General features: G+C 40.9%; 1 protein-coding gene across 2 annotated transcripts in view; it reads left to right on the forward strand.

Annotated features, from left to right (window-relative positions):
* Window positions 1-3,436: 3,436 nt before the first annotated feature.
* ACOT12 (acyl-CoA thioesterase 12) overlaps window positions 3,437-21,281 on the forward strand; it is a 32,263-nt gene continuing 14,418 nt past the window's right edge. Inside the window, exons 1-7 of one of the 2 annotated variants that reach the window (XM_042787734.1) lie at window positions 3,437-3,676; window positions 6,317-6,386; window positions 11,539-11,599; window positions 12,657-12,758; window positions 14,932-15,064; window positions 17,226-17,376; window positions 20,753-20,872. In XM_042787734.1, the coding sequence (XP_042643668.1) occupies window positions 3,544-3,676; window positions 6,317-6,386; window positions 11,539-11,599; window positions 12,657-12,758; window positions 14,932-15,064; window positions 17,226-17,376; window positions 20,753-20,872 (770 nt within the window). In that variant the 5' untranslated portion in view covers window positions 3,437-3,543. Of the gene's footprint in view, window positions 3,677-6,316; window positions 6,387-11,538; window positions 11,600-12,537; window positions 12,608-12,656; window positions 12,759-14,931; window positions 15,065-17,225; window positions 17,377-20,752; window positions 20,873-21,281 lie in introns of those variants that run through there. The other variant, XM_042787735.1, reaches the window with a different exon arrangement.

Here is a 21,281-nt window from a genome sequence, read left to right on the forward strand (position 1 = left end):
TCTTATTTTCCAAGGAACGCTAATGGCCTCCAGTCACGCATACATCTGTTTAAATATAGAAGGAATTTTGGAAGAAGCCTGAAAACCAATTCTAGTTTACACGCTTTGTGGAATTTTGGTTCTTAATTGGACCTCCTTTGCTACCTCTTTGTTCTATACCATTTCTCAAAATAAATTCTAACTTGGATGAAACACAGGGCAGGAGCAGTTATGTGATTAGCTGAGTGGGCTGATAGCTGTCTATGTGCTGTATGATTGAATAGTACTTCTTGCTAGCTCCTATGGCTTTACTTTACAGAAGATTTATTCACCTCTAATACTGAGCTCATCTTTTATTAATAAAATGCCTTACCTCTTCTGGCACAGTTCCTCTACAGGCATTGCACTGTGTCTTGTTCTTCACAGAGCTTGTGAGATATGCTATTGTGCTGCACAAAGTTTTTTAAGTTATGTTGCTTCAATTACAAATGCATGTTATTAGGACATGATAACCTAATATCCATTCTGGATTTTTCTCTTTAAATGTATTTAAAACAGTATTGCACTTGTTGCTTTTACTGTTTCATTTCCTCAGGGGAAGCCTCAAGCCATTAAGTGCGAATCATTTGTTGACAAAAACTTCTAAAAACTGCATTAGCAAGCAACAGTTCTGAAGAGAAGTCAATTTATTAGTTGGTTAATCAAACTGCTAAAGTTGAGCTCTACTCTAACTCACCACCAGTTCTCATTTCAAAAGAACAGTTTCACAAAGTCCGTGACTGAGTGGCATATGGGTTTGGATGTAAGGGGGTGCCTTTGACCATCTGCCTTTGACCTCTCACCACAGTGGGCATCAATGCAGAGAAATGTGATGGTTCACAAAGATGCCTCCCAGCAACTGCCTTAGCCATGCAGTGTTGGTCCAGCTACCTTCATCTGGTGGTGATGCCAGAGGTGCTGGTGTAGGCTGCTGGGCCACAAAAGGTACTTTTCAACTGAGAAACCATTGAAAAGCACAAATCTCCTCTGTGAACTTGGGCCAGTAACTTAATTTCTCTAATTTTTCAGCTGTGAAAGTGAACAATACTGACCTTACAGGTATTTCCTGAGGACAGATACACTGAACTCTGTCAAATATTCAGCTACTCCAGTGGAGACTGTGTAAGAAGCTAAAGTGTAAGGGACTGCAGAGAAAAGAGTCGCTGAAGTCAATCGGAAGACAGGCACCAGAGTCTGTAACCTCAGCAGACAGGGTCCAAGAAGTGGAACTGGAGGGCAGGAGAAATGCAGTGTACGAAAGCAGAGTCTCATTTAGGAAAAGGGAATTTTAGACTGAGTTCCCTCACCTCACTCCACAGGTGTGGCTGCAGGGTATCCAAAGCAGTGGGAGGCATGTGCATTGCTCGTTTGGATCCTGGGATGTCATTCCTGATCTTGAAGGGCAGCTCCTGCTTCCAACGGATGTATTTAAAATTACATCCTTCCCTTAGAAATCAAGGGGTGTGTACAGCTGAGGTGTGTTTCTCAAATACCAGCTTTCTCTTACCCCAACAGAAACACCTCCATACAGCCTGAGAGGTCTGCTGACCACTGGCCCCAAGCAAGTATTCCTCCACATGCTTCAGAAAGTTTTAGGTCTGAACAGATTTAGATTTTTACTTTTACCTCTCTATAATGCAGCTTTATAGCTCCTAATCTCACAGCAGACAACAGATTTATTATGGGCCAAACACCTGTTTGCTGACTGTTAAATGGATGGGAAAGCTACCTGTGAAAAAACAACAAGCATTATCTTAGGGAAAGCATAGTCAATGAGCATGACAAAACCTGAAAACAAGTGTGCAAATTACTGGCCTAGGCAGGCAAAACACAGGTTTATTGTTTTGTTTTTTTAATAGAGAAATGTTTAGTTCCATTTGAAGACTTCCTTTTGAGATCTAAAGTCCATGGTGTGAGAAGTTGATACTTGAGTTTTTGTCATCTGGATTGAGGAGACAATTAAGAAGAAAATACTGGCTGAATACTGTTGACAAGCCCTGTTCAAGTAGCAAGACTGAGGTATGCCACTGCCACTTCAAGAGATTGTTTCTTTCCTTCCCAGAAGCCAGTCAAATAAGGAAAGAGAAATAAGTACAAACTTTTTTTTTTTTTTTTTTCTGAAGCAATGGAATAGAATCTAGAGAACAGCACAGCATGCTGATTTTCAGAGCCAGTGTCCTCTGAAATGTAACTAGTATGATGGTACAGCCATCCTGTTGCTTGCTAGAAGGGTATGTGACAAAGCAACAGAGATCTTGCTACAGTGCAATGATAGACCATGTGGCAAGAAAATCCCTGCTGCACTTATAAACTCTTATCTTGGTGAGGCAGGTCCATTAAAATTCAAATTTTCCCAGCTGTTATGGGTTAAAGCTGGATCTTTAACAATGTTTAAATGAACAAGCATTCATGATATAAATTTATTTATATGTGGTTTTAATAAACATGGGAAGCCCGTCATTGGAATAGTGGGTAACAAGTCATAGCTAGATGATAAAGAGGAAAGACTGTAAGGAAAGTCTACAGTAAACAGTCTTGCTGCTCTGTTGAAAACCGCGCTATTTACCCAAGGAAGGGGGAATAGCACAGTCAAGTATAAGCTTTTCAGTCTTTCCTTAAAGACCATTCACAGGTCACACACTCAGCTACCCGCGGACCAGCGCTGCCTTAACAGCTGACAAACCCAGCTGGGGAGCATCTCCAAAATGCCCTCTTCAGTGTGGTTGAGCCTTCAGCAGTAATAATGCTGTACCCATGACAATAGTCACTGACCTTTCTGACCCGTTCAAAAGCAAACGCTCTGCTCTCCCTCAGCAGTGCTTATATCTTCATAGTTTGCAAGAGCAGCAATATCCCGCAGTACCCTACCAGCCATGTGAGGAGGAGAGGTAAGAGGACAGAGCGCTCTGTGAGGTCTCCAGTTATTGACTCCTGCGGGAATACGTGACCGGGGCCGTGGCCACTGAGGTAGGTGTCAAAATGTCCGTACCCACCCGCACAGTGGATTGCCACCTTCCGACAGGGCCCACCAGCGTCTGGCGATGGGAATGCATCATCCCTGTGCCCATCTGCCCAGCCGCCAAGCTGGTGACAACCCTAGAGTGCAAGAATTGGAAAAAAAAAAAAAAAAAAAAGTAAGAATTAATACTAATCTGAGCTAGGTTATAAGTATTTCAGCGGCGATGTGCACGCCGAAAGCTGGCAGCATCAGCAGCAGCGCAGGCCCGTGGTGGCCGCGCCATCGCGGTGGCCGATGCCGGGCCGTGAGGGGCTCCCGGGGCAGGGGCCGCGGGGGATGGAAACGGGCTGCAGGGCGGCGAAAACGGCACCCGGCCCCGCTGCCACCCGCCTCGCCCCGGCGCCCTGCGGCCGCGCCTGCCCCGGGGTGCCCCGGCAGCCCTCAGCCCCGCCCCGGGCGCTGCCGGAGGAGGCGATTTCACCTCAGCTCAGGGCCGGCGGGGCGGGTTGGCGGCGAGGCCGCGCCCGGGGGAGCCTCGGCCGCCGCCGCGTCCCCGTCCCCTCGCCATGGAGCCGAGCGGGGCGGCGGGCGGCGGGGTCTGCATGTGCCAGACCGTCTTGCCGGCCCACGCCGACCACCGGGGCGAGCTGAGCGCCGGGCAGCTCCTCAAATGGATGGACGCCACCGCCTGCCTGGCAGGTAGAGACGAGGGGTGGCGGCGAGCGGAGAGGGGGGGGGAGCGTCGCCTCAGGGCGGCGGGGAGAGCGTGTGTCCCCCCTCCCCGAGGGCTGCCCGGTGCTGCCCTCCCCTCAGAAACGCGCCTTAAACCCCTCGGCTGCGTAGGGACGAGCGCCTCTTTCCCTGTGAACCGGCAGCCCTGTCCCGGTGTTTGCCGATGGCAGGCGAGGGGGGAGGTGACATTTTGCCCCTGGGGAGCGAGGAGCTTGGGGAGGGGGCGTGGGGTGTTTGAGGGAAGGTTTCAGTCAGGGGGGAATGTGTGAGATTTGGGATCAAATTAGGAACAGGCATCAAGGGAGTAAGGAAGCTTGTGGGGCCTGGAGAGGAGCGTCACATCTCAGGGGAGAGCGAAGAAGGGGGTGATGGGGGCGGTTAGGATGAGGAGAATTTTAAAAAGAGACCAGCGGAGGGAAAAAAGGGGTGGAAGAAAAAAAAAGATAAATACTAGAACAGGACTAAGTTAAGAAAACTGCCGCATGGGTGGAAAAGAAGAAACACAACCACAAATCCAACCAGCGTTCAGAGCACTCTGTGCTTGGTGTAACTCTGCTTCGAAAACTTTAAAAAATCTCCTCAGCTGACTTCTGGAAGTGAAAGCTGCATCTAAAGCACTAAGAAAACCCGAGGCTCTGCCATCTCTGCTGTCAGTGAACTCCGTTTCCAAGTACAGCTGCATACATTAGCAGTCCATAATGAGCCTTGTGGAGAATAGCAGGTATATTTGGGGAACTCATGTCTGGATGGCGTCTGCATGCAACGCGGTGACCGTGGTGCGCTTGCTGCGTAGGTGTGTGCCGCGCTCGGTGCGGCTTTATGTAATCTGCGCTTCCTATATAGAAAAAGTTGGGATCCTGGAGAAATTGTCCCACACAATAACCCAGAAACCACCCAGTATGTAGCAGCTTCCTCGTATGATCACGCTTTTTTTGAGATTTATTTCAGCACAAAGAAGTCATTTGATTTCGGCCCTTCAGCGATTTAACTGCAGATTTAACTTCAGCCCTTAACAGCTCTTTGTGAAGAGACTCTGAACAGATCTCAGTAACCCCTGAACTCCAGTCCTTTCTCTGAAGTGGCAGAGCCCCTGCTGCTAGAACAGTTTGTCCTTGCTCCCTGGACCTCGGCTAACCAGTGATGATCTTCAGCTGCAAATCTGCCACCGGAGCTCACTTTCATAATTGCTTTTACTTGGTTAGGCTTAGGGCAGCAGCAGTCATTCATGTCACAGGGCCAGTCCACCGCGCACAAAGGATTTTTAACATCTTTCCTGCCAGGCAGGAATTTGTTTGGCTTTACCATCTTTCACCTCCATTAGTGCCAGCTGGTGCAGTTGCAAATGTCCTGGGCTTTGCACCTTCCTGATTTCATTTCATATCCTGCTGCCTTAGGTGTGATCCTCACTTTTGAGGCTATTTATGATTATCACCCTCTTACTCATCACCTTGTATTACAGTAGTGACTCCAGCCTCTTAGTCATCAGTGACCTCTTTCATCATAGTTTGTTGTATTTCTGATAAATGCCTTCATGTCTTCAACCCTCATATTTTCAAAGGGAACTCCTCAGGTACTGATCGAACTCGTGCACTATCCTCCAATTCCCCCAAGCTTTTTCTTGCGATGCTCACTAAAAATATTGGGCTGCTTGGGAGTGAGAACCCCTGCCTGTTGCGCAGTACTGTTTTCTAGGTTTTCTGCCAGTGTTCTCTTTTGACTCTGTCACTCAGGAAACTTTTTGGAGCAGGGGTTCCCTGTGTTTATATAGCTCCTAGTGTGGTGGAGATTTAGAGTCTGACTTGGAACACTATGTGCTATGGTCAAATGAATAATAAATCACAATAGCTTGATGTAAAAAGAGAACTATTGGGCTATTAAATATTAACAGTAAAGGAGATGTTTGCCTTTTCCAGATTGATTCTCATAATTAATACAAATAGGGTGCATTATTTTTCATAAACAAATGCATCCTAGGGAGATGAAGAGCACGGTTCAAATTTTGGTAAAAATATTTTACAATAAGTAAATATTGGGGTTTTATTTATTTTAAATCTTGTTTGCATTTGTTTTTATTTAATTCCTGTGTTATTAGTACAACACTGAGGACATGCACTTACCTTCTTTCCATTGCTGTGACCATGCTAATAAGCCGGTAGATCTTTTTCCTGTGTCTGAGAATCCTCAGCTGACATGAAACTTCCACACTGGTTTAACATAGGTAATATTCAGACATCCCGTTTTAAGGGAGATTGCTGAGATTTCTGTAGGCTTGTTAACACTTTGTGACTCGTCATGCAACATGTTTGTTAGTGCTCTTTTACTAGAATGTTCATTTTTAGAGAAAAAACATAAATAGAGCTTTTCAAACTGAGTAGGATCATTACCATCATATAGTCTCATTTCCTGCTGTTTCCCTTATTCATGGTAAATATTAATTTTAATCTTATTTAGCTTCTTTTTTTCTAAGGGGTCCGGTGCAAACTTGCATTAGGGAGATTTAAAGAAGAACTAGGATCTATTGTGCTTCATCTCTGTCTCTCATGAAAAGTGTATAGGTGAATAGCAAATGCAATGTGGTAATTGTATGTCCATGTGTCTCTTTTGAAGCTGAGAAACATGCTGGTGTGTCTTGCGTGACAGCATCTATGGATGACATACAGTTTGAAGAGGCTGCCAGGTACAAGACCAGTTAACAACAGTCAAATGTTTTCATTCTAGAGATCTTATTTGGCAGAGATAATCAGAGGCATTATAAAATCTGAGATAGCAGGCCAATGAACTCTCCAGAGTCACAGTGTTAAGTCTCAAAATTGCTCTTTTCTATCTGTGATAGCCTGACCCACCTAGAAAACAGATCAATTTCACAGGTCAAAAATAAACTGTAGTTACTTTGATTTGGCAGTCTAAGTGCCAAGTGAAAAACTTATGGTCCGGTGATCTTTGGCCATTACTTATCTCTGTTAAATAAGGAATACATGCCTATAACAGTTATTGTTTGATTTTTTTTTTTTTATTGTTGCAAGTACTCTTTATTTCTTACCATCTCTTTTTAAAAAAAAATACGTTCATGTAACAGAACAGAAATGTTTTGCATTTGTGATCATTATATATTTACTGAGTCTATATGATAATACAGGACTTAATTTTTGTTTTAACCATTTTTCATTATTTTCCAAGGGATAAAAGACACTGTAAGATGAAATAGCACATTTATTCCTAAACCATATTATTACAGAAACATAAAGCCATTACTTTGTAGTTTTTGTGTGTTTTTACACCTTGCAGTCTGGAAATTAATGACTGATTAGATGGGTTGGGCCTGGCTACACAGACCAATGCACATGCATTTGTCTTGACTGTGAACGAAGCAACACTGGCTGTCAGATATACAGTTGATGTCAATTTAAAACTGTTTGTAGTACGCAAGTGTAAAATAAGTATCCACTCAAACTTCTCAACAGCAGGTTTTTAGAGTAGTGGCCAGTAGGTTGAGAACTAGAACTGCTAACAGAGAAGTGCACATGGTCATACTGAATCTAGAACTCAGGAGTTTTTCTTTGTTTCACAAAATTTTTAAAGTGTTTGTCCTGCCTGTAATTGTTCTGTGTTCTTAACAGTGTCCTTAGGAAAAAATACTGTCTGTGAAAACCGTAATCAAAGAGTCATATAAATGTAGTCAGGGTAGTGTTTTTCTTTCAGGCCTAGTATTTCAGACTTCAGTAGCTTCAGAGCAATTTTCTGTCTTGTTTCTGAGAGCAGAACAGAGCTTCTAAAATATAATGTAAATACTTTTCCTTCCAAATTTGTTTCTAAGTATGTCTCTAGTTCTCCTTCCACTTGTGGTGCCAATGTTTCATTTTTAACAAGAATATAGGGTACAAACGTAGTAACTGTGAAGTGGTTTCAGTAATTATTTTTCATCCTCAGTTTCATCCCTAACATCCTGTTTGTAGCTTACTGCATAATGTCCTAAATTTTCCCAGATCTTGTTGATTATACAAGCATCTTGCATAAATAAGAGAGCTCTTATATATCACTCTAGTAAATTAAAAAGATATTTTGTAAGTCACCTGCTGTAAGGTTTCATTTACCTAACTCAGTTTACCATATGTTCTGTAAGTATTAACTTTTCTGTGCATGTTTCTTTTCAGTTAAAATGGAAACAGAGATTTCCACAAATCTGTATATTACAAAACTAATTTTTATGCCATGATAACAAACAAATCCTTCTTCCTTGTCTTTTAATATACAGCAGCTCAGTGGTAATAAGAACATACGATTTTAAATTACATTTATTTAAATCTTGTTAGTGCTCCATATGTGAATCACATTCCAAAAGCTTTCTGCTGGTTAGAAGTGAAAGCGTGGTGGTCTGTGGCTTCTGCCCTTATGTATCTATTTCAGTGCCCAAGCTGATCATCTCACTTGGCTTAAATAAATCAGTTTGTTCAGAGTCAGAATACATGATACAGTGTAAAACATTTCATTTTGAAACAGCTCCTGAAAGTATATAAGAAGACATTTTCTTGTCATACTCCAACCATCTCAGTTCTAGCATCTTTATTTTCTGATATGGCCATGGACCACAGAGGACTATAATTTTCTACTATGAAATGTGGGTCCAGCTGCATAGAGTGCTTGGAGCACAAGGGGAGATGTCAGTCAATCAGGGTGTCTAATGTCTGTGAAGTCCAAACCTGCCTTACTGTGGGACTGGAGTCTCAGGCTTAGTAAGATCATGTCCAGCTTTGTTCTGTTGTTCCCACCCTGCAGTTTCTTCAAAGGGGGACAGACCCAGACTTACATCTCTCAACCTCTCTTATGCAGTGGTCTTGCACAGAGGAAGAGAGGTCACCAGGGAGGTGTCACTAACAAAGGTCAAATAAACAGTATTTGTACGAAGAACAGCGCCCTGCCAGTAAGCCTGAGGTAGAGACTTCTGCAGTCCCTGCTGGGACCTCATGGACAATCTGAGGGACCATGATGACCCTTGCAAGCACCTGTAGAGACTCTGAACTCTCCCTCTTTTAAGGAAGGTCTCACACACACTATCAGCATGTCTTGCGTTCAATCATAGAGATTTTCTAATTAATATATTTTGTCTTTTTTCACCTTGTACTTGACTTTACCTCTACTGCTGTGTTACTGTAATCCTCCTGGGAGTTTTATGACAGAGATGGAGTCTTAAGAGGTGTTTCAGGGTACTTGACTGAGTTCTGTCTCCAAGCTTTCTAAAGCCTTTTTATGAGACCGTAACATGAACTTCTTTTCCAATCTCAAACATAGCTATTGTGTTATTGCTCTGAACACAATCTCCTTTTTGTAAACGAGCTGGTGGTTCCCTTAGCTATGCAGTTTGACAATATTACATTAATAATTGCTTTTTCTTTGCAATAAATGATGGAAAAACTCCTTCTGAACACATTCTTCAAAAACTAATCAAGGCTGTATATATGCAGATGGTCTTAATTCTTTCCTGTAGCCAGTTTTTCCCTGGTTTACTGTTGTGGTTTGAGTCTGGTCTGCAGCCAACCACCATGCAGCCACTCTCTCTCCCTTCTCTTCTGGCAATGAGAAGGGACAGAGAGCCAGGCTTGGGGTTCGAGACAGGACTGGGAGGAGGAGAAAATCACCCTTTATAGGCATGAGCAAAAGGCAGACTCGTTAGGGGAAGGGAAAAAAGAACATACATTTATTACAGACACTAACAACACATAACAGAGTAGGACAGTGAGAAGCATTGCCACATCTTGAGAACACCTTCCCCCCACCCCTCCCTTCTTCCCGGGCTCAGCTCTGCTCCCGATATCTCTACCTCCTCCCCCAGTGGCGCAGGGGCAGGGAATGGGGGGTGCAGGCAGTGCTGCCACTTTCTCCATCTTCAGTGGGGGGAGCTTCTGGAACTTGTTCCCCCTGCTCCATCGTGGTCCCCCTCTCACAGGAGACAGTCCTCCACAAACTTTCTCCAACATGAATTCCTCCCACGGGCCTCAGCATTCCCCACACTGCTCCATCGTGGGTCACTAACTTCCTCCGACTGGATTCCCTCCCACGGCTGCAGCCCTTCCCGAGCTGCTCCGGCGTGGGACTCCCCCACATGCTGCAATCCTCCCAGTGCTGAATTACAGCAGCGGGGCTGCCTTTTCCCATGAGACCCCGGCCTTCTTTGGGCACAGCACCTTGGTCATCCAGGAGAAAAACACAGGCCATAAATCAATGTCTGCTCCACCGCAGATCTTCATGGATGGCAGGGGGGGCCGCCCTGCCGTCTCACCACAGGATACAGGGGGGTCTCTGCTCCGGCACTCCTCCCCCCTCCTTTCTTCCTCCGTTCCTCCACTGACCTTGGTGTTCACGCAGCTGCAGCGACTCCTCCTCACAAGTCCCACTGCCCGTCACCACGTCCCTTCTTAAATACGTTGTCGCACAGGCGCAGCCGATTGGCTCAATTTCCCAAACAGAAGTGGAGCTGACGTGGAGCTGGGGGAGCTTCGAGAAGCTTCTCACAGGGGGCTGCCCCGATAGCCCCCTCCCCTGCCACCAAAAAACCCCACCACTCACTCAGCCCAGGACACCTACTCAAAGGCTTCCACTTGTATTCTTGAATGTGAAGAAGAAAGAGAAAGTTTCTCTATAGTTGGTTGTTCCTGTTTGGTACTGTGAAGGAGCAGGTTTCCTATACCCCATTCTAGTGTTTGAAGTTCTGGCATTGAGAGAATGAATTTAAGAAAAGCCTTACCTTTAAATGTCAAAATCCTATTAATTAAATTAGGAAGAATTTATAAAGAATTTTTTTTTATAAACTGGGGTCATAACTGTGCCAAATCATTAGCTGTAAATGACTATTTCATAGGTACTCAGGTGGTCGGGGTTATATTTTGCAGTCTCAGATGTAGCTAGCTGCACTTTTCCTCCACTGGGTCTGATCTTTAGCAGCTGTAAGTCAGCCTAAATTCCCTGAAGGCAGTGGCCTGATGCCCAGTTATTTTGGCTGTGTTTCTGACTTACCATGCACATCATGACCTTTTACTGCTCTGCTCAGTAAGACATCTTCAAGGGAAAAGTGCTGTCTTTCCACCCTTTTAGTATTGCCCTGTGTTAGGATATTAGGGGTTTGAAAATGAGGGTTACTCTTGTTATCAACAAATAACAGATATATTTGAAATTCCAGAAGGAAATAAATTATTTTCTCATTTAAAACTGATTCTATGTAGATAAAGAGATGTCACTCTATTCTATGTAGGTAAATGGAAAAGAGTAGTTGTTCAGAGGTATGCTTTTAGGAGAGAGGGGACATGCTGCTACCCTGTTTTTGACCAAAATGTGGAAAGTGAACTCTTTCCCCATCCTTCAAAGATGTCAAAGAGCACCTTTTGTCCTCGAATTATTTCATCATGTGCATGTGTCTATATGCTAGAGAATTCACATGGAGTGTATCTTGTATGGTTTTGCAGCTATGCTCAGTGATTTGGTGTAAGTCACAGCAAGATGTGCCTTTGGGCAAAAGCAGAATATAGGCCAAAATTTCTTGAGAGGTATGTGGGGCCTGAAGCACACCTGACATCATACAGACATCAGCAAGGAGAAGGAATGCTAGTATTAAGCTTATGCAGTTTTCTGCGTGAAAAAAACCTTTATAGAGCATTAATGAATTCTCACTGATGAATAACAGTGCTAAACCTTCTTTAGTGCATTTTCAGTACAGTGTGGAAGACACAGACTGATTAATGAGATTTTCTTCACTACTACTAGGAGTACCCAGAGAGGCAGGTTCAAGGCCTTATTAAGCAGCATGATTACATACCATAAGATGTTATCCTTCTTAACAGGGTTGGACAAATTATTACCATCAGAGCTAAGGTGAACAGACCATTCAAAACCAGCATGGAGGTAAGAGATCCTCACTCTTATTCCTAACTATATTTAAAGAATGCAAGATAGGTGGGAGAAGTAGAGGAATGAAGCATGGGTCCAGTCTTATTTGTTTCAGAAGGAGCTTTGTGCAGATATCTAAAAATAACACTGCCTAATGAAACTGTGGTTTCATGACTGTTATAGTTGCATGTTTCCTGTAAAATAATGCATGTCAAAATAGAAACTGGGCCCTGAAGTCTTAAAATCTTTGGCAGATGTAATGGACAGGATGGAATAGGTAGTGTTGGTCCAGTCCAAAGCTATTGACCTCTAAGCAGTCTTTGGATCAGAGTTAGGATCCACTGAATAGATGGAGTTTAAGTAGTTTTGAAACTTCCAATACAAAAATATTTATCTCATGTGCATGCATGTTCTTACTCCTCATATTGGAACAAGTAGTCAGTGCATTACCCAATCACATACTTGAAATCAGAATTGATCCTTAAAGTTCAAGGATGATTTTCTCTGCACTGTGCCCAGGTCCAATTCTCATTAATACTAATGGGACTGATGCATCTTACAGGGAATGTGTTCCAAAATGTTCTAAACATTAGAAGAAAATCAGAAGCTTTTGGTACATGTCAGGCATGTCTCACAGGATCAAATACAGTGTTTCACCTTCAAGTGTTTCAGTGTGTTTTATGCATTTATACAGACTTTTTTCTCATCTTGGAAAGATTCAGGTGGGGACACCAAATGGCACACAAGTAAATGGAAAGAGATATTCATAAAACTAAGTGTCTTTTTTTTTATTATTATTATTTTACTCTACAGGTGATGCTAAACATACATACACAGTGGTGCTTAAAAGCTTTTCAGAGCTTAGCTAATTTAGCTAATATTATGAAGTTCTTATGTGTAAAGAGATGTATCAGTAATAGCAGAGCAGTTTTTTTACCTTTTTTTTTTTTTAGGTTTAACAGACTGGATATGGTTCATTTGATTAACACTGCACCATTTTGTCTCACCTCAACTGACAATGAAGTAAATACTGGTTTTTTGTCTCCTTCCTCCAATGCCTCCTTCCTTATAGGTTGGCATCAAAGTTACGGTACAGGACGTTTTGACTAATGTTGAAAAAATTGTGAGTGTGGCATATGCAACATATGTAGCCAAACCAGTTGATGCTCGAAAGGTATTCTTTCTGTTTTCTTCTATGCTTGAAGTTATTGGAACTGACTTTCTGTGAAATAACCCCACTTTTCTGGTTGTGAAACACAGGAAAATGTTCATACCTATTTGTTCCGATCAGTAATAGGAAAAGAGCACAGAGTCCAGACTTCATGGACATTTTTTCCCCCACATTTTTGCTCTGAAATTATTAGGGTTTTTTTATAGTTTCCACTTTCTCTTGCACATTTGCTAGTAGTAGAACTGGTGTCTTTGTAAAGGGCTGCAATATTGACAGAGACAAGCACTGGAAGAGAGATCCCTATGAGTCTGCAAGGTCTCTCTCCTTTTCAGAAACTGATCTATATACATCTTGAAACCTGCAAGGGTGTTGGGGATGGGGTTTCGTTATCCTTCACTCCCACTTTTGAGAAGGTTGTTCAGACATCACTATTCAGACAGAAGACATTTTTAAGCTGGCTTCCAATCTAAATTAATTTATTGCCATTTATGTTAATTAGTTTTCATGACAATGTTTTTTCTTTTCCCCAATGTTTGGCTCCCCAGAGGTATTTAGAAATCATCCATGGTACTGTTTGGCCTTCACATTGCTGTGCCAAACAGGCACAGTTCTTTTAAAGTTTTCATTTGAGAAAGGCCAAATATTCTTCAGATACTTTTAATAAACTCCCTTTGTATATAATATTCTACTTCCGTGAGCATGAGTAACTAGAATCACAGATCTGCCTTTCCTGTCTCGAATGTGTTGTGACAGTGCATCTGCCTTTTTAACATCCTCTGCAGATTGGCAGAGAGCAGTCATCCCATGAGCAATTAATATAGCAAATCATTTCTGCTTTTTCTTCTGCAATGATACACTATCTGCAATGATATATTGCATAAGAAGCAAATCAGAACAGTTTTACCAGAACAAAAGCCCAGCTTGTCTCTAAAAGGTTAATGGCTAAATTGGTTAGCCTAAAAGTACTAAAATAGTATGAAGTAAGGGTTGTTTATTATTGGTTTCATATCATATCCAGGGCATCAACCCATTTACTTTTTACCCAAATTTCCAGGGAGTTTATTCCAGGATTAAATTGGTGATGATTAACTAAAACTAATCTTAAGACAGAATGTCCCAGAGGGAGTTTGAGCCTTCAATTCATTAAAGTCTTGCAGAAATTAAAGAACTTTTTCAAATCCACTTTTTTGGACAACTGTTGCTAAAGTGCGAGCTCACAGTCTCAGTCCTTTATCTGGACCAGCTAGGAAGGTCTTGAGGAGGGCCAGCAATAAAGCAAGAAGACTGCAAGGGTGTTTAAGTGAAGACTCTGAGAAACATTAGCAGCAGCTCTGCAGGACAAAAAATGTTGATTTTGTCTGTGTTACAGTGCTTGTGCATTATTTTAAGGTTTCTGAGACTAGACCTTGTAGACAAATCACACAGTAACTGTTTAGTGGCACTTCTGCAGTATTTATCTAAATTTAATAATTTTATTAAGCCAGAACAGGTTTGGATTCAGTTTGTCATTGAACTGACATATGTGGGAATTTGCTCTTAAGGGAGAAGAAGTTCTGATCTTGGCAAGAAAAGCATGTGTGTCTAGGCACAAATAGCATTTTGGGCATAAATGTATAGAGTCTGAAGCTGCACCAGGTGCTGGGTGTTCATGTGTTTCTCCTTCACCTCAGAAAACCACTGCTTCTTTGAAAATAGGTCCTCAGATAGATGGAATGGCTATGTGAGTATGGAATGAATTGTGAAAGAGGGAGCTGGGTATTTGTGTAGTGAGTTGGAGTGGGCCGTGGTGTACACTTTCCCGTGCACTACACCACTGATCAATGCAGCTGGATTATTCTTCTGACATAAAGATTCAATACTCAAACCTTCATATTAAGATCTTTTTCTCCTTTTTCTCCTTTTCCTTGAACTGTCTTAAACTGTGTATGCTCTCATGGATGTTTGTATTTAAAAGCTAAAAGCACTTTGTCATTGAGTTTTAAAAAATAATTCTGAAAGGGTAATGCAGAATCTCTTGAATTTTAACTCTGTGCTTGTCTGTATTAATAGAACTTGTCATCCTGGACAGTTGATAACAAAAGGTTGTAGAAAATGCTGATGTAATTTTAAGTTCAAAGTAGACTTTTTTATGATTATGGAATTCAGAACTTTTTTTTTTTTTTTCCCATTTGCATAGATTGAGTTAGAACCTGTAAAGATTCTGTCTACAGAAGACCACCTGGAGCATACCCTGGCTATTGAGAGAAGACGAATCCGACTGGGCTATGAACAGGTCTTTCAGAACCTGATGCAGGAGAGTAATAAGGAAGGTGATTACTGTGGTCAGCATAGAAGATGGAACAAATGGCTTATGGGCAGCTGGAAGGGAGGAAAAAAGCACACAACACATCTGAGTAGAGCTCCTTGAGGTTGTGGTATCATGTAGAAAAGTGTATGCCACATTTGTGGGGATGTACAAGACAGTTATTCTAATAGAGTGGTATTTCTTTGTCTTTCAGAAATTCCAGATCTAAAAATGCAGAATTGAAGGCCAAGCATGCATTAAATAGATATGAAATACAGATCTTCGTGTAGGTTATATGTGTAAAGTTTAACAGTTCACATAGAACTTTGCAATGTGGTAATAAAGTTCTATGACACTAGTTGTAATGTAGATAGAAGAATAAAACTCACTCAGGGTTATGGCTGTGTCTTTGCAAGAAAGCAAAGTTTATGCTGTGAGATCATTCCCAACAAACAGGAGAAACTTCATCACACAGAGGTTCAAACAGGTTAAAAAAAAAAAAAATTTAATCAATTAGAAAAATTGAGCCAAGAAACAGGTTTGTCTTTATTTCTGATAGTAACCTCTGTTCTTAAAGACAATTGTGCTCAAAAGTTTTTGTGTTCCCCTGCAAAAGGAATTACTAACAACAGTTAAGATATATGCGGGTATTTGGAAAATCTGAGCCATAACTCTGTGTATAAACAACAGACATTACGTGGTTTTACTGAGGAAAGATGAAACCTGTTGTAAATATAAATTCTGATCTTAACAATTTAATAAACCTGTTTAGAACTGAAGAGACTTATTTGCTATGAGCAAACAAGTTATTCGTCTTCATGGTAACTGTGTAATAAGAGCTTAATACATGAAAGACTGATTTGTCTTTAATCAGAGGTTAATGATTTTGGTTTCCACTGCCTTGCCTGGAAACTTCCTCGAAGGATCTTATCATTGTTAGCACTAATTTGCCTTCTTAAGGAGACAGAACAAACAAAATAGAGGAAAGATTGAAGAAAAGATTGCATGTAAAGCCTTCCAGGTAGCAAAATAGGTACAAGTCCTATCCAGAAAGTGAAGTTTGTCTTCTGAGTGGATCTTATGCAACAACTTAAATAGCTCCAAAGTGCAAGTTAGTCAAATGTGTTCATACATTTACATAATCATAAAGTTAATTAATTATGGAAAAGGTCAAAAATACAACCCAGGTCAAGTAGCTACTAGCACAGATATGGACTTTTAAAATGACTGACATAATCTCATGCTTAAATCTGTTCTTGCAAAACATACCTGAAAAAAAACAAAGATTAGAGTGAGGATGTATGGCTAAACATCTGAAAGTGGAATTGGAAATGGTCATACAATGGAGGGTGGTTACTGATTCAGATCCATATTTCTCTCTTTCTTGTGTTCCATACTGTCTCTGGTAATCACAAGATTTGTAACAGGTTATGAAATAATCATGTCATGCTGTAACCTTAATTAGACACATTTGAAGAGGTGCCCATCATACATGGTTGTGCTGGTTTTGTCTGGGATAGAGTTAATTTTCTTCATAGTAACTGGTATGGGGCTGTGTTTTGGATTTGTGCTGGGTATAGTGCCGATAATTCAGGGATGCTTTAGTTATTGCTGAACAGCGCTTACACAAAATCAAGGCCTTTTCTGCTTCTCACACCACCCCACTAGCAAGCAGGCTGGAACAGCTGACCCCAACTAACCAAAGGGATGTTCCATACTATATGGTGTCATGCTCAGATGTCAAACTCTATGAAAGTCATCTGAGTAAGTGATAAACTGCTCAGACAACTTCCGTTAGAGGTCATGCATAGCAGCCATGAATAATCACAAGCACATGCTGAGGCTGCTGGCTGCCTGCATTCACAGCTAGCCAAGTTTCACAGTAACTGCTTCTGAGTTAAAGAGCTTCTTTAGAGGATATTGTGAGGGCTGGGAAGGATCGCTGTGCTGTGATAGACTGCGGGATGCACCATCCCCCACCTCTTACATCTCTTGGAAGAACAGAGCAAATTTCCAGGCTCTTGCTTACTTTGCAAAGAAAAGAAGTCTTATGTGTCTGGCTTTTTTCCTTCTTTTCATTGTGTCTGGAGCAAATTACACACTTCAGTAACTGGGGGGTATTTTCTTCTTGGCTACCAGAGTTACTAGCTGAAATAATTCATTCATACATTGCTGTGGCATTTCAGATAATTTTGAAGAGGAAGATGCAGTTTCAACTGACCTTACTCATGTACAAAGTATTGAGCTTGTCCAGCCTCCTCATGCAAACCATCATGGAAACACTTTTGGTGGCCAGATCATGGCTTGGATGGAGACAGTGGCAAGTATTTCAGCAAGGTACTTTTCTACATCTTCGTGTTTGCATGTGGTTCTAAATGGATGTTATTTTAATGTAAGGGGTTTCACTGGGATTTATTTTATGAAAAATACAGACTCAAACCTTTGTGACTTTTCTCCCTCCTCGGATTGCAGAAGGCCGTTGAACTATTTCTGTGGTACAGTTCCCACAGCATTTTACACTACCATGGGTGTCAAATATTCTTCTTCTGGTACATGCAGACCCAAAGGCAAAAGAGGCTATGTTATCCTCCTGAGAATCTCTGCAGGAAGTCAGCACTGGACATACAAATAGAAACTTGACCTCCATGTGGTTGGTGCAGTGTTCTAAAAGCAGAGTTAGTTGTTAAATAGGGATAAAACCAATACTGACCCTGTATCAACTGACATCCAGAAATGAACAGCCTTCTAAACATTAGTCTGCAGATATTATGCCAGAAGAAAGAATAATTCAGAGAAGAATCAGAAGAAACAGGTTCTGTTTTCTTGGTGTGCACACAAAATGGATGCATAACCTTCAGTAAGTCACTTAACCTTCAGTCTCTTGGAGTCCCACATCCTATGGGTTGTAATATTTTTCGTGGTTTAAAGACCTCTGACATCTTCAGGTAATAAGTGCAAAGTATTTTTGTGACACTGCCTAGTATTGCTTGTCAGTATGCCCTAGACATATAATCTTTTAATTTCTCTTCCTCTGAAATCAAACCGTTGTTTTTCTCTCTCCTTGTTCTTGGATGCTGTACAAAGCTTCTTTGTAAGCAACACTTGAGTTTCAGTTTGAATTCTCCTTGCATACCAAGTGACCTAATTCACTGCAGGGATGTTAGATATGTTTTTGCTTTTTAACTTTAATAATTAAATGACTTCCCCATTCATTATTCATATAGTTTTGATTCGTCGACAGTAGTTGTACAGATAACAACAGATTTTCTGTAGTGGTTGTATAAACAGCTTGTTTTAGTAACATTAGAAAGCACTAACCTTACCCCAGTGTGTAATTTCATTGGCTTCAAAGGGATTGTTTCAGATTTTTGCCATAACATGGCCCAAAATATTTACCTGTTTTTATTTGACAAATTTTACCCAGTGAGAGTCACATCTAGGTTTAAAAGGAGAAGGAAAACATCAGAAAACCGAGTACTAAAAAAATTTTACTTGAACTAATGAATGTCAAACATGATTTGTCATGTTGAAAATTTCAGGAATAATAGTGGGTGACAGAGGCTTGTTGAGAACAGAGATTTTGTAGTTTATGCTTGAGAAATAGCTAGTTTTGCTACACACCTTTTGCAAGACCACTCACAATTAGACCTCACTTTTGAAGGTGCCAGTTAAGAGTTGCTATGGCCATAAATTCTGATGGAGGAACAGAAGAGGAGGGCTAACCCTTGACAAATAAATTTCTAAGGGACATTTTAAAGGTTACTCACCTTCCTTCTCCCCTTTCCTCCCCACCCTTACATTTGTCACTGGACAGGAAGTGAAGCTCTTGCACATAGCAATAAGTCCATTTGAATATTAGTAATGTTAGTTTGAACTAGATCGGTACTTTCTTATTCCTTACACTTGCAGTAAAAGCATTCAGGACATAGTTTTCCAGGAAAAATTGAATATTTGGCCAAACTTCTGTTTTGTTCCTCTCTTATTTTCAGTAATACCGTGTTTGCATCCTTAAAGTGAACATTGTATATAAGATGACCATTTAGCATTTTCAATCAGAAGAGCAAATTAATCTTAATGAAATTACAAAGTAATTTGAATTTATTAGTCTATTAAAAAGATGTACCAGTCAATTAATTAGCTACAGATAATTGTGTGCGTTTAACAATACTAGTACATTAGTTTGCAGAGTGCAGTTGAGTTAAAAGCTAGGAACACTACAAAGCTGTATTTTCAAGTTTAAAAACTGCACAATGAAAAATCTATTCTCAGATATGCGTATGGGGTTCTTACTGAGGAGTTCTGCACACATGCATGAGGACAGAGTGTGTTTTTTCAAAGTCTAAAAATAAATGGCATTATTGTATATTGTTCCCTATTCATGTGGTACACAGAGATCTCAGTAAAGAGTGGGGCTTTGACTACATTTAGAACTGCTGAAGGAACCTAATTTTTGCCCACTGTGGAAAGCTTGCAAACTAGATTCCGGTTCCTTAAACCCTGAAGCAGTATCTGTACTGCAGATTTTTTTTCTGGAACATCTGTGAAGGTCAGAGAAGTGGTGGGTTGTTGGAATTCATTGCTGTAGATGACACAGTATTGCAAAACTTCCTTTAGCAGTGTATCTGGGTTTGATCAGGTGTGTATCTGTCCACTGTAGCAGTCTGAAGAGCAGCTTTGCTAGTATGTTCATGGAAAGGGTACTCACCTGGCACAGACAATATTCTGTACTAGGCCAGCAAAATTTTGCCAGGATGGCTACAGGCTATTTCACAAGCATTTCAAAAAGATCCAGTAGGACAACTCATCTGAACCTGGCTGAATGTGATTGAACACAGTACAGGATCACGTCTGAAATAGGGAAAGATGGGTGATTGGATGCATTGTGCACACAAAGGGAACAGAATTACTGAGATTTGTGTGTTTGCGTTCTCAGCTTTTGAAATTTAGCCAACAGTTCTGTGTTGGAGTTGATGAGTGATCAGTTCAACATCTTTCTGTCCCTTTGTATGTGTAAAGATGAGTTTGCCAGCTCAGCACCAGGAGCTAACTGCACATAATTTAGTAAACCAGATCAAATTAAAAAAAAACCAACCAACTTGCTATGTATTTGACAGTTCAATGAGTATGGCAGTATGAGTAGTTCTTTATTCTTATTTCATATAACACTATCAGAAAACATCTGACAAACAAGCAAAAAGGCACCAATATTAAAAATAATAGACAGTTGGACACTGCTTGCACGCTGATTCTGGTGCTCAACCTTTCTACTCAGGTTTCTTTTAATTGTTTAAAGGCTTTATGATCTGGCATTTTTACATACTGAGCAATATCCTACTCCTGATGCAGTCATATAGAAATTAATGAAACTCTGTGAAGTAAGTGGTTACAGTGTAGGTAAGGCATTTATGGTCTGGCTCCAAAAGAAGTTAATATCAAACAGTGAGAATTAATTAGTTGGTGTTTGTAAAGTGTGTTGAAAATGAAACAGCATGATGTAAGTGGCATTATTATGTTTGAAGCTCGAATTATATGCTCTTGTAGCTGAACATGTTAACTGTATTTCAGTGGTTTACGGAATAAATTAGTGTAATATAGTTATTTTCTAGGTTGTGCAAACCTTGTTGCTTTAATCACTACTCATTTCAAACCTAACAAAGGAGGTTCTTTAACATGACTGTATGATTTGTTCTGTCTCTCTTGCTTTCTTTTCCAGCCGCCTATGTCGCTCATATCCCATCTTGAAATCAGTCAATATGTTCAAATTCTGGGGACCATCCGTTGTGGGTGACCGCCTTGTCTTCAATGCAATTGTGAACAATACATTTCAGAATAGGTAAAGCTCCTCATCTGCTTATTTTCCTTGACTTCTCCAGCACTAGTCCAACTGTGTGTTTCACACAGTTTTGGCTATCAGTAGGATTTGCATTATTGAATGAATTATTATTCAGATGGAGCTTTGAGGGATATATTTATATCTATCTGTCTATATGTGGTTTTTGTTTGTTTGGTTGGTTGTTTTTTTTTTTACTTTTCTCAATGAAGCTTTAAAAAATTATTCTCAGACTTTCACTCTCAATTTTATGATAGTTTGTAACCAAATCCCAATCCTGCAACTTCAAACTGTAAATAATACTCAGGAATTCAGCAATTTTTAAGGGAAGAGTTGGTCCCACAGCTTTGATTCTTCAGAAGGCTCCAGCTTACTGCCAGGATCTTCCTCTCTTGGCATTGTTGACAGATCT

This window comes from Tyto alba, unplaced genomic scaffold (genome assembly GCF_018691265.1).
Source record: "Tyto alba isolate M040663 unplaced genomic scaffold, T.alba_DEE_v4.0 Super-Scaffold_13, whole genome shotgun sequence".
NCBI classification, from domain to species: Eukaryota; Metazoa; Chordata; class Aves; order Strigiformes; family Tytonidae; genus Tyto; species Tyto alba.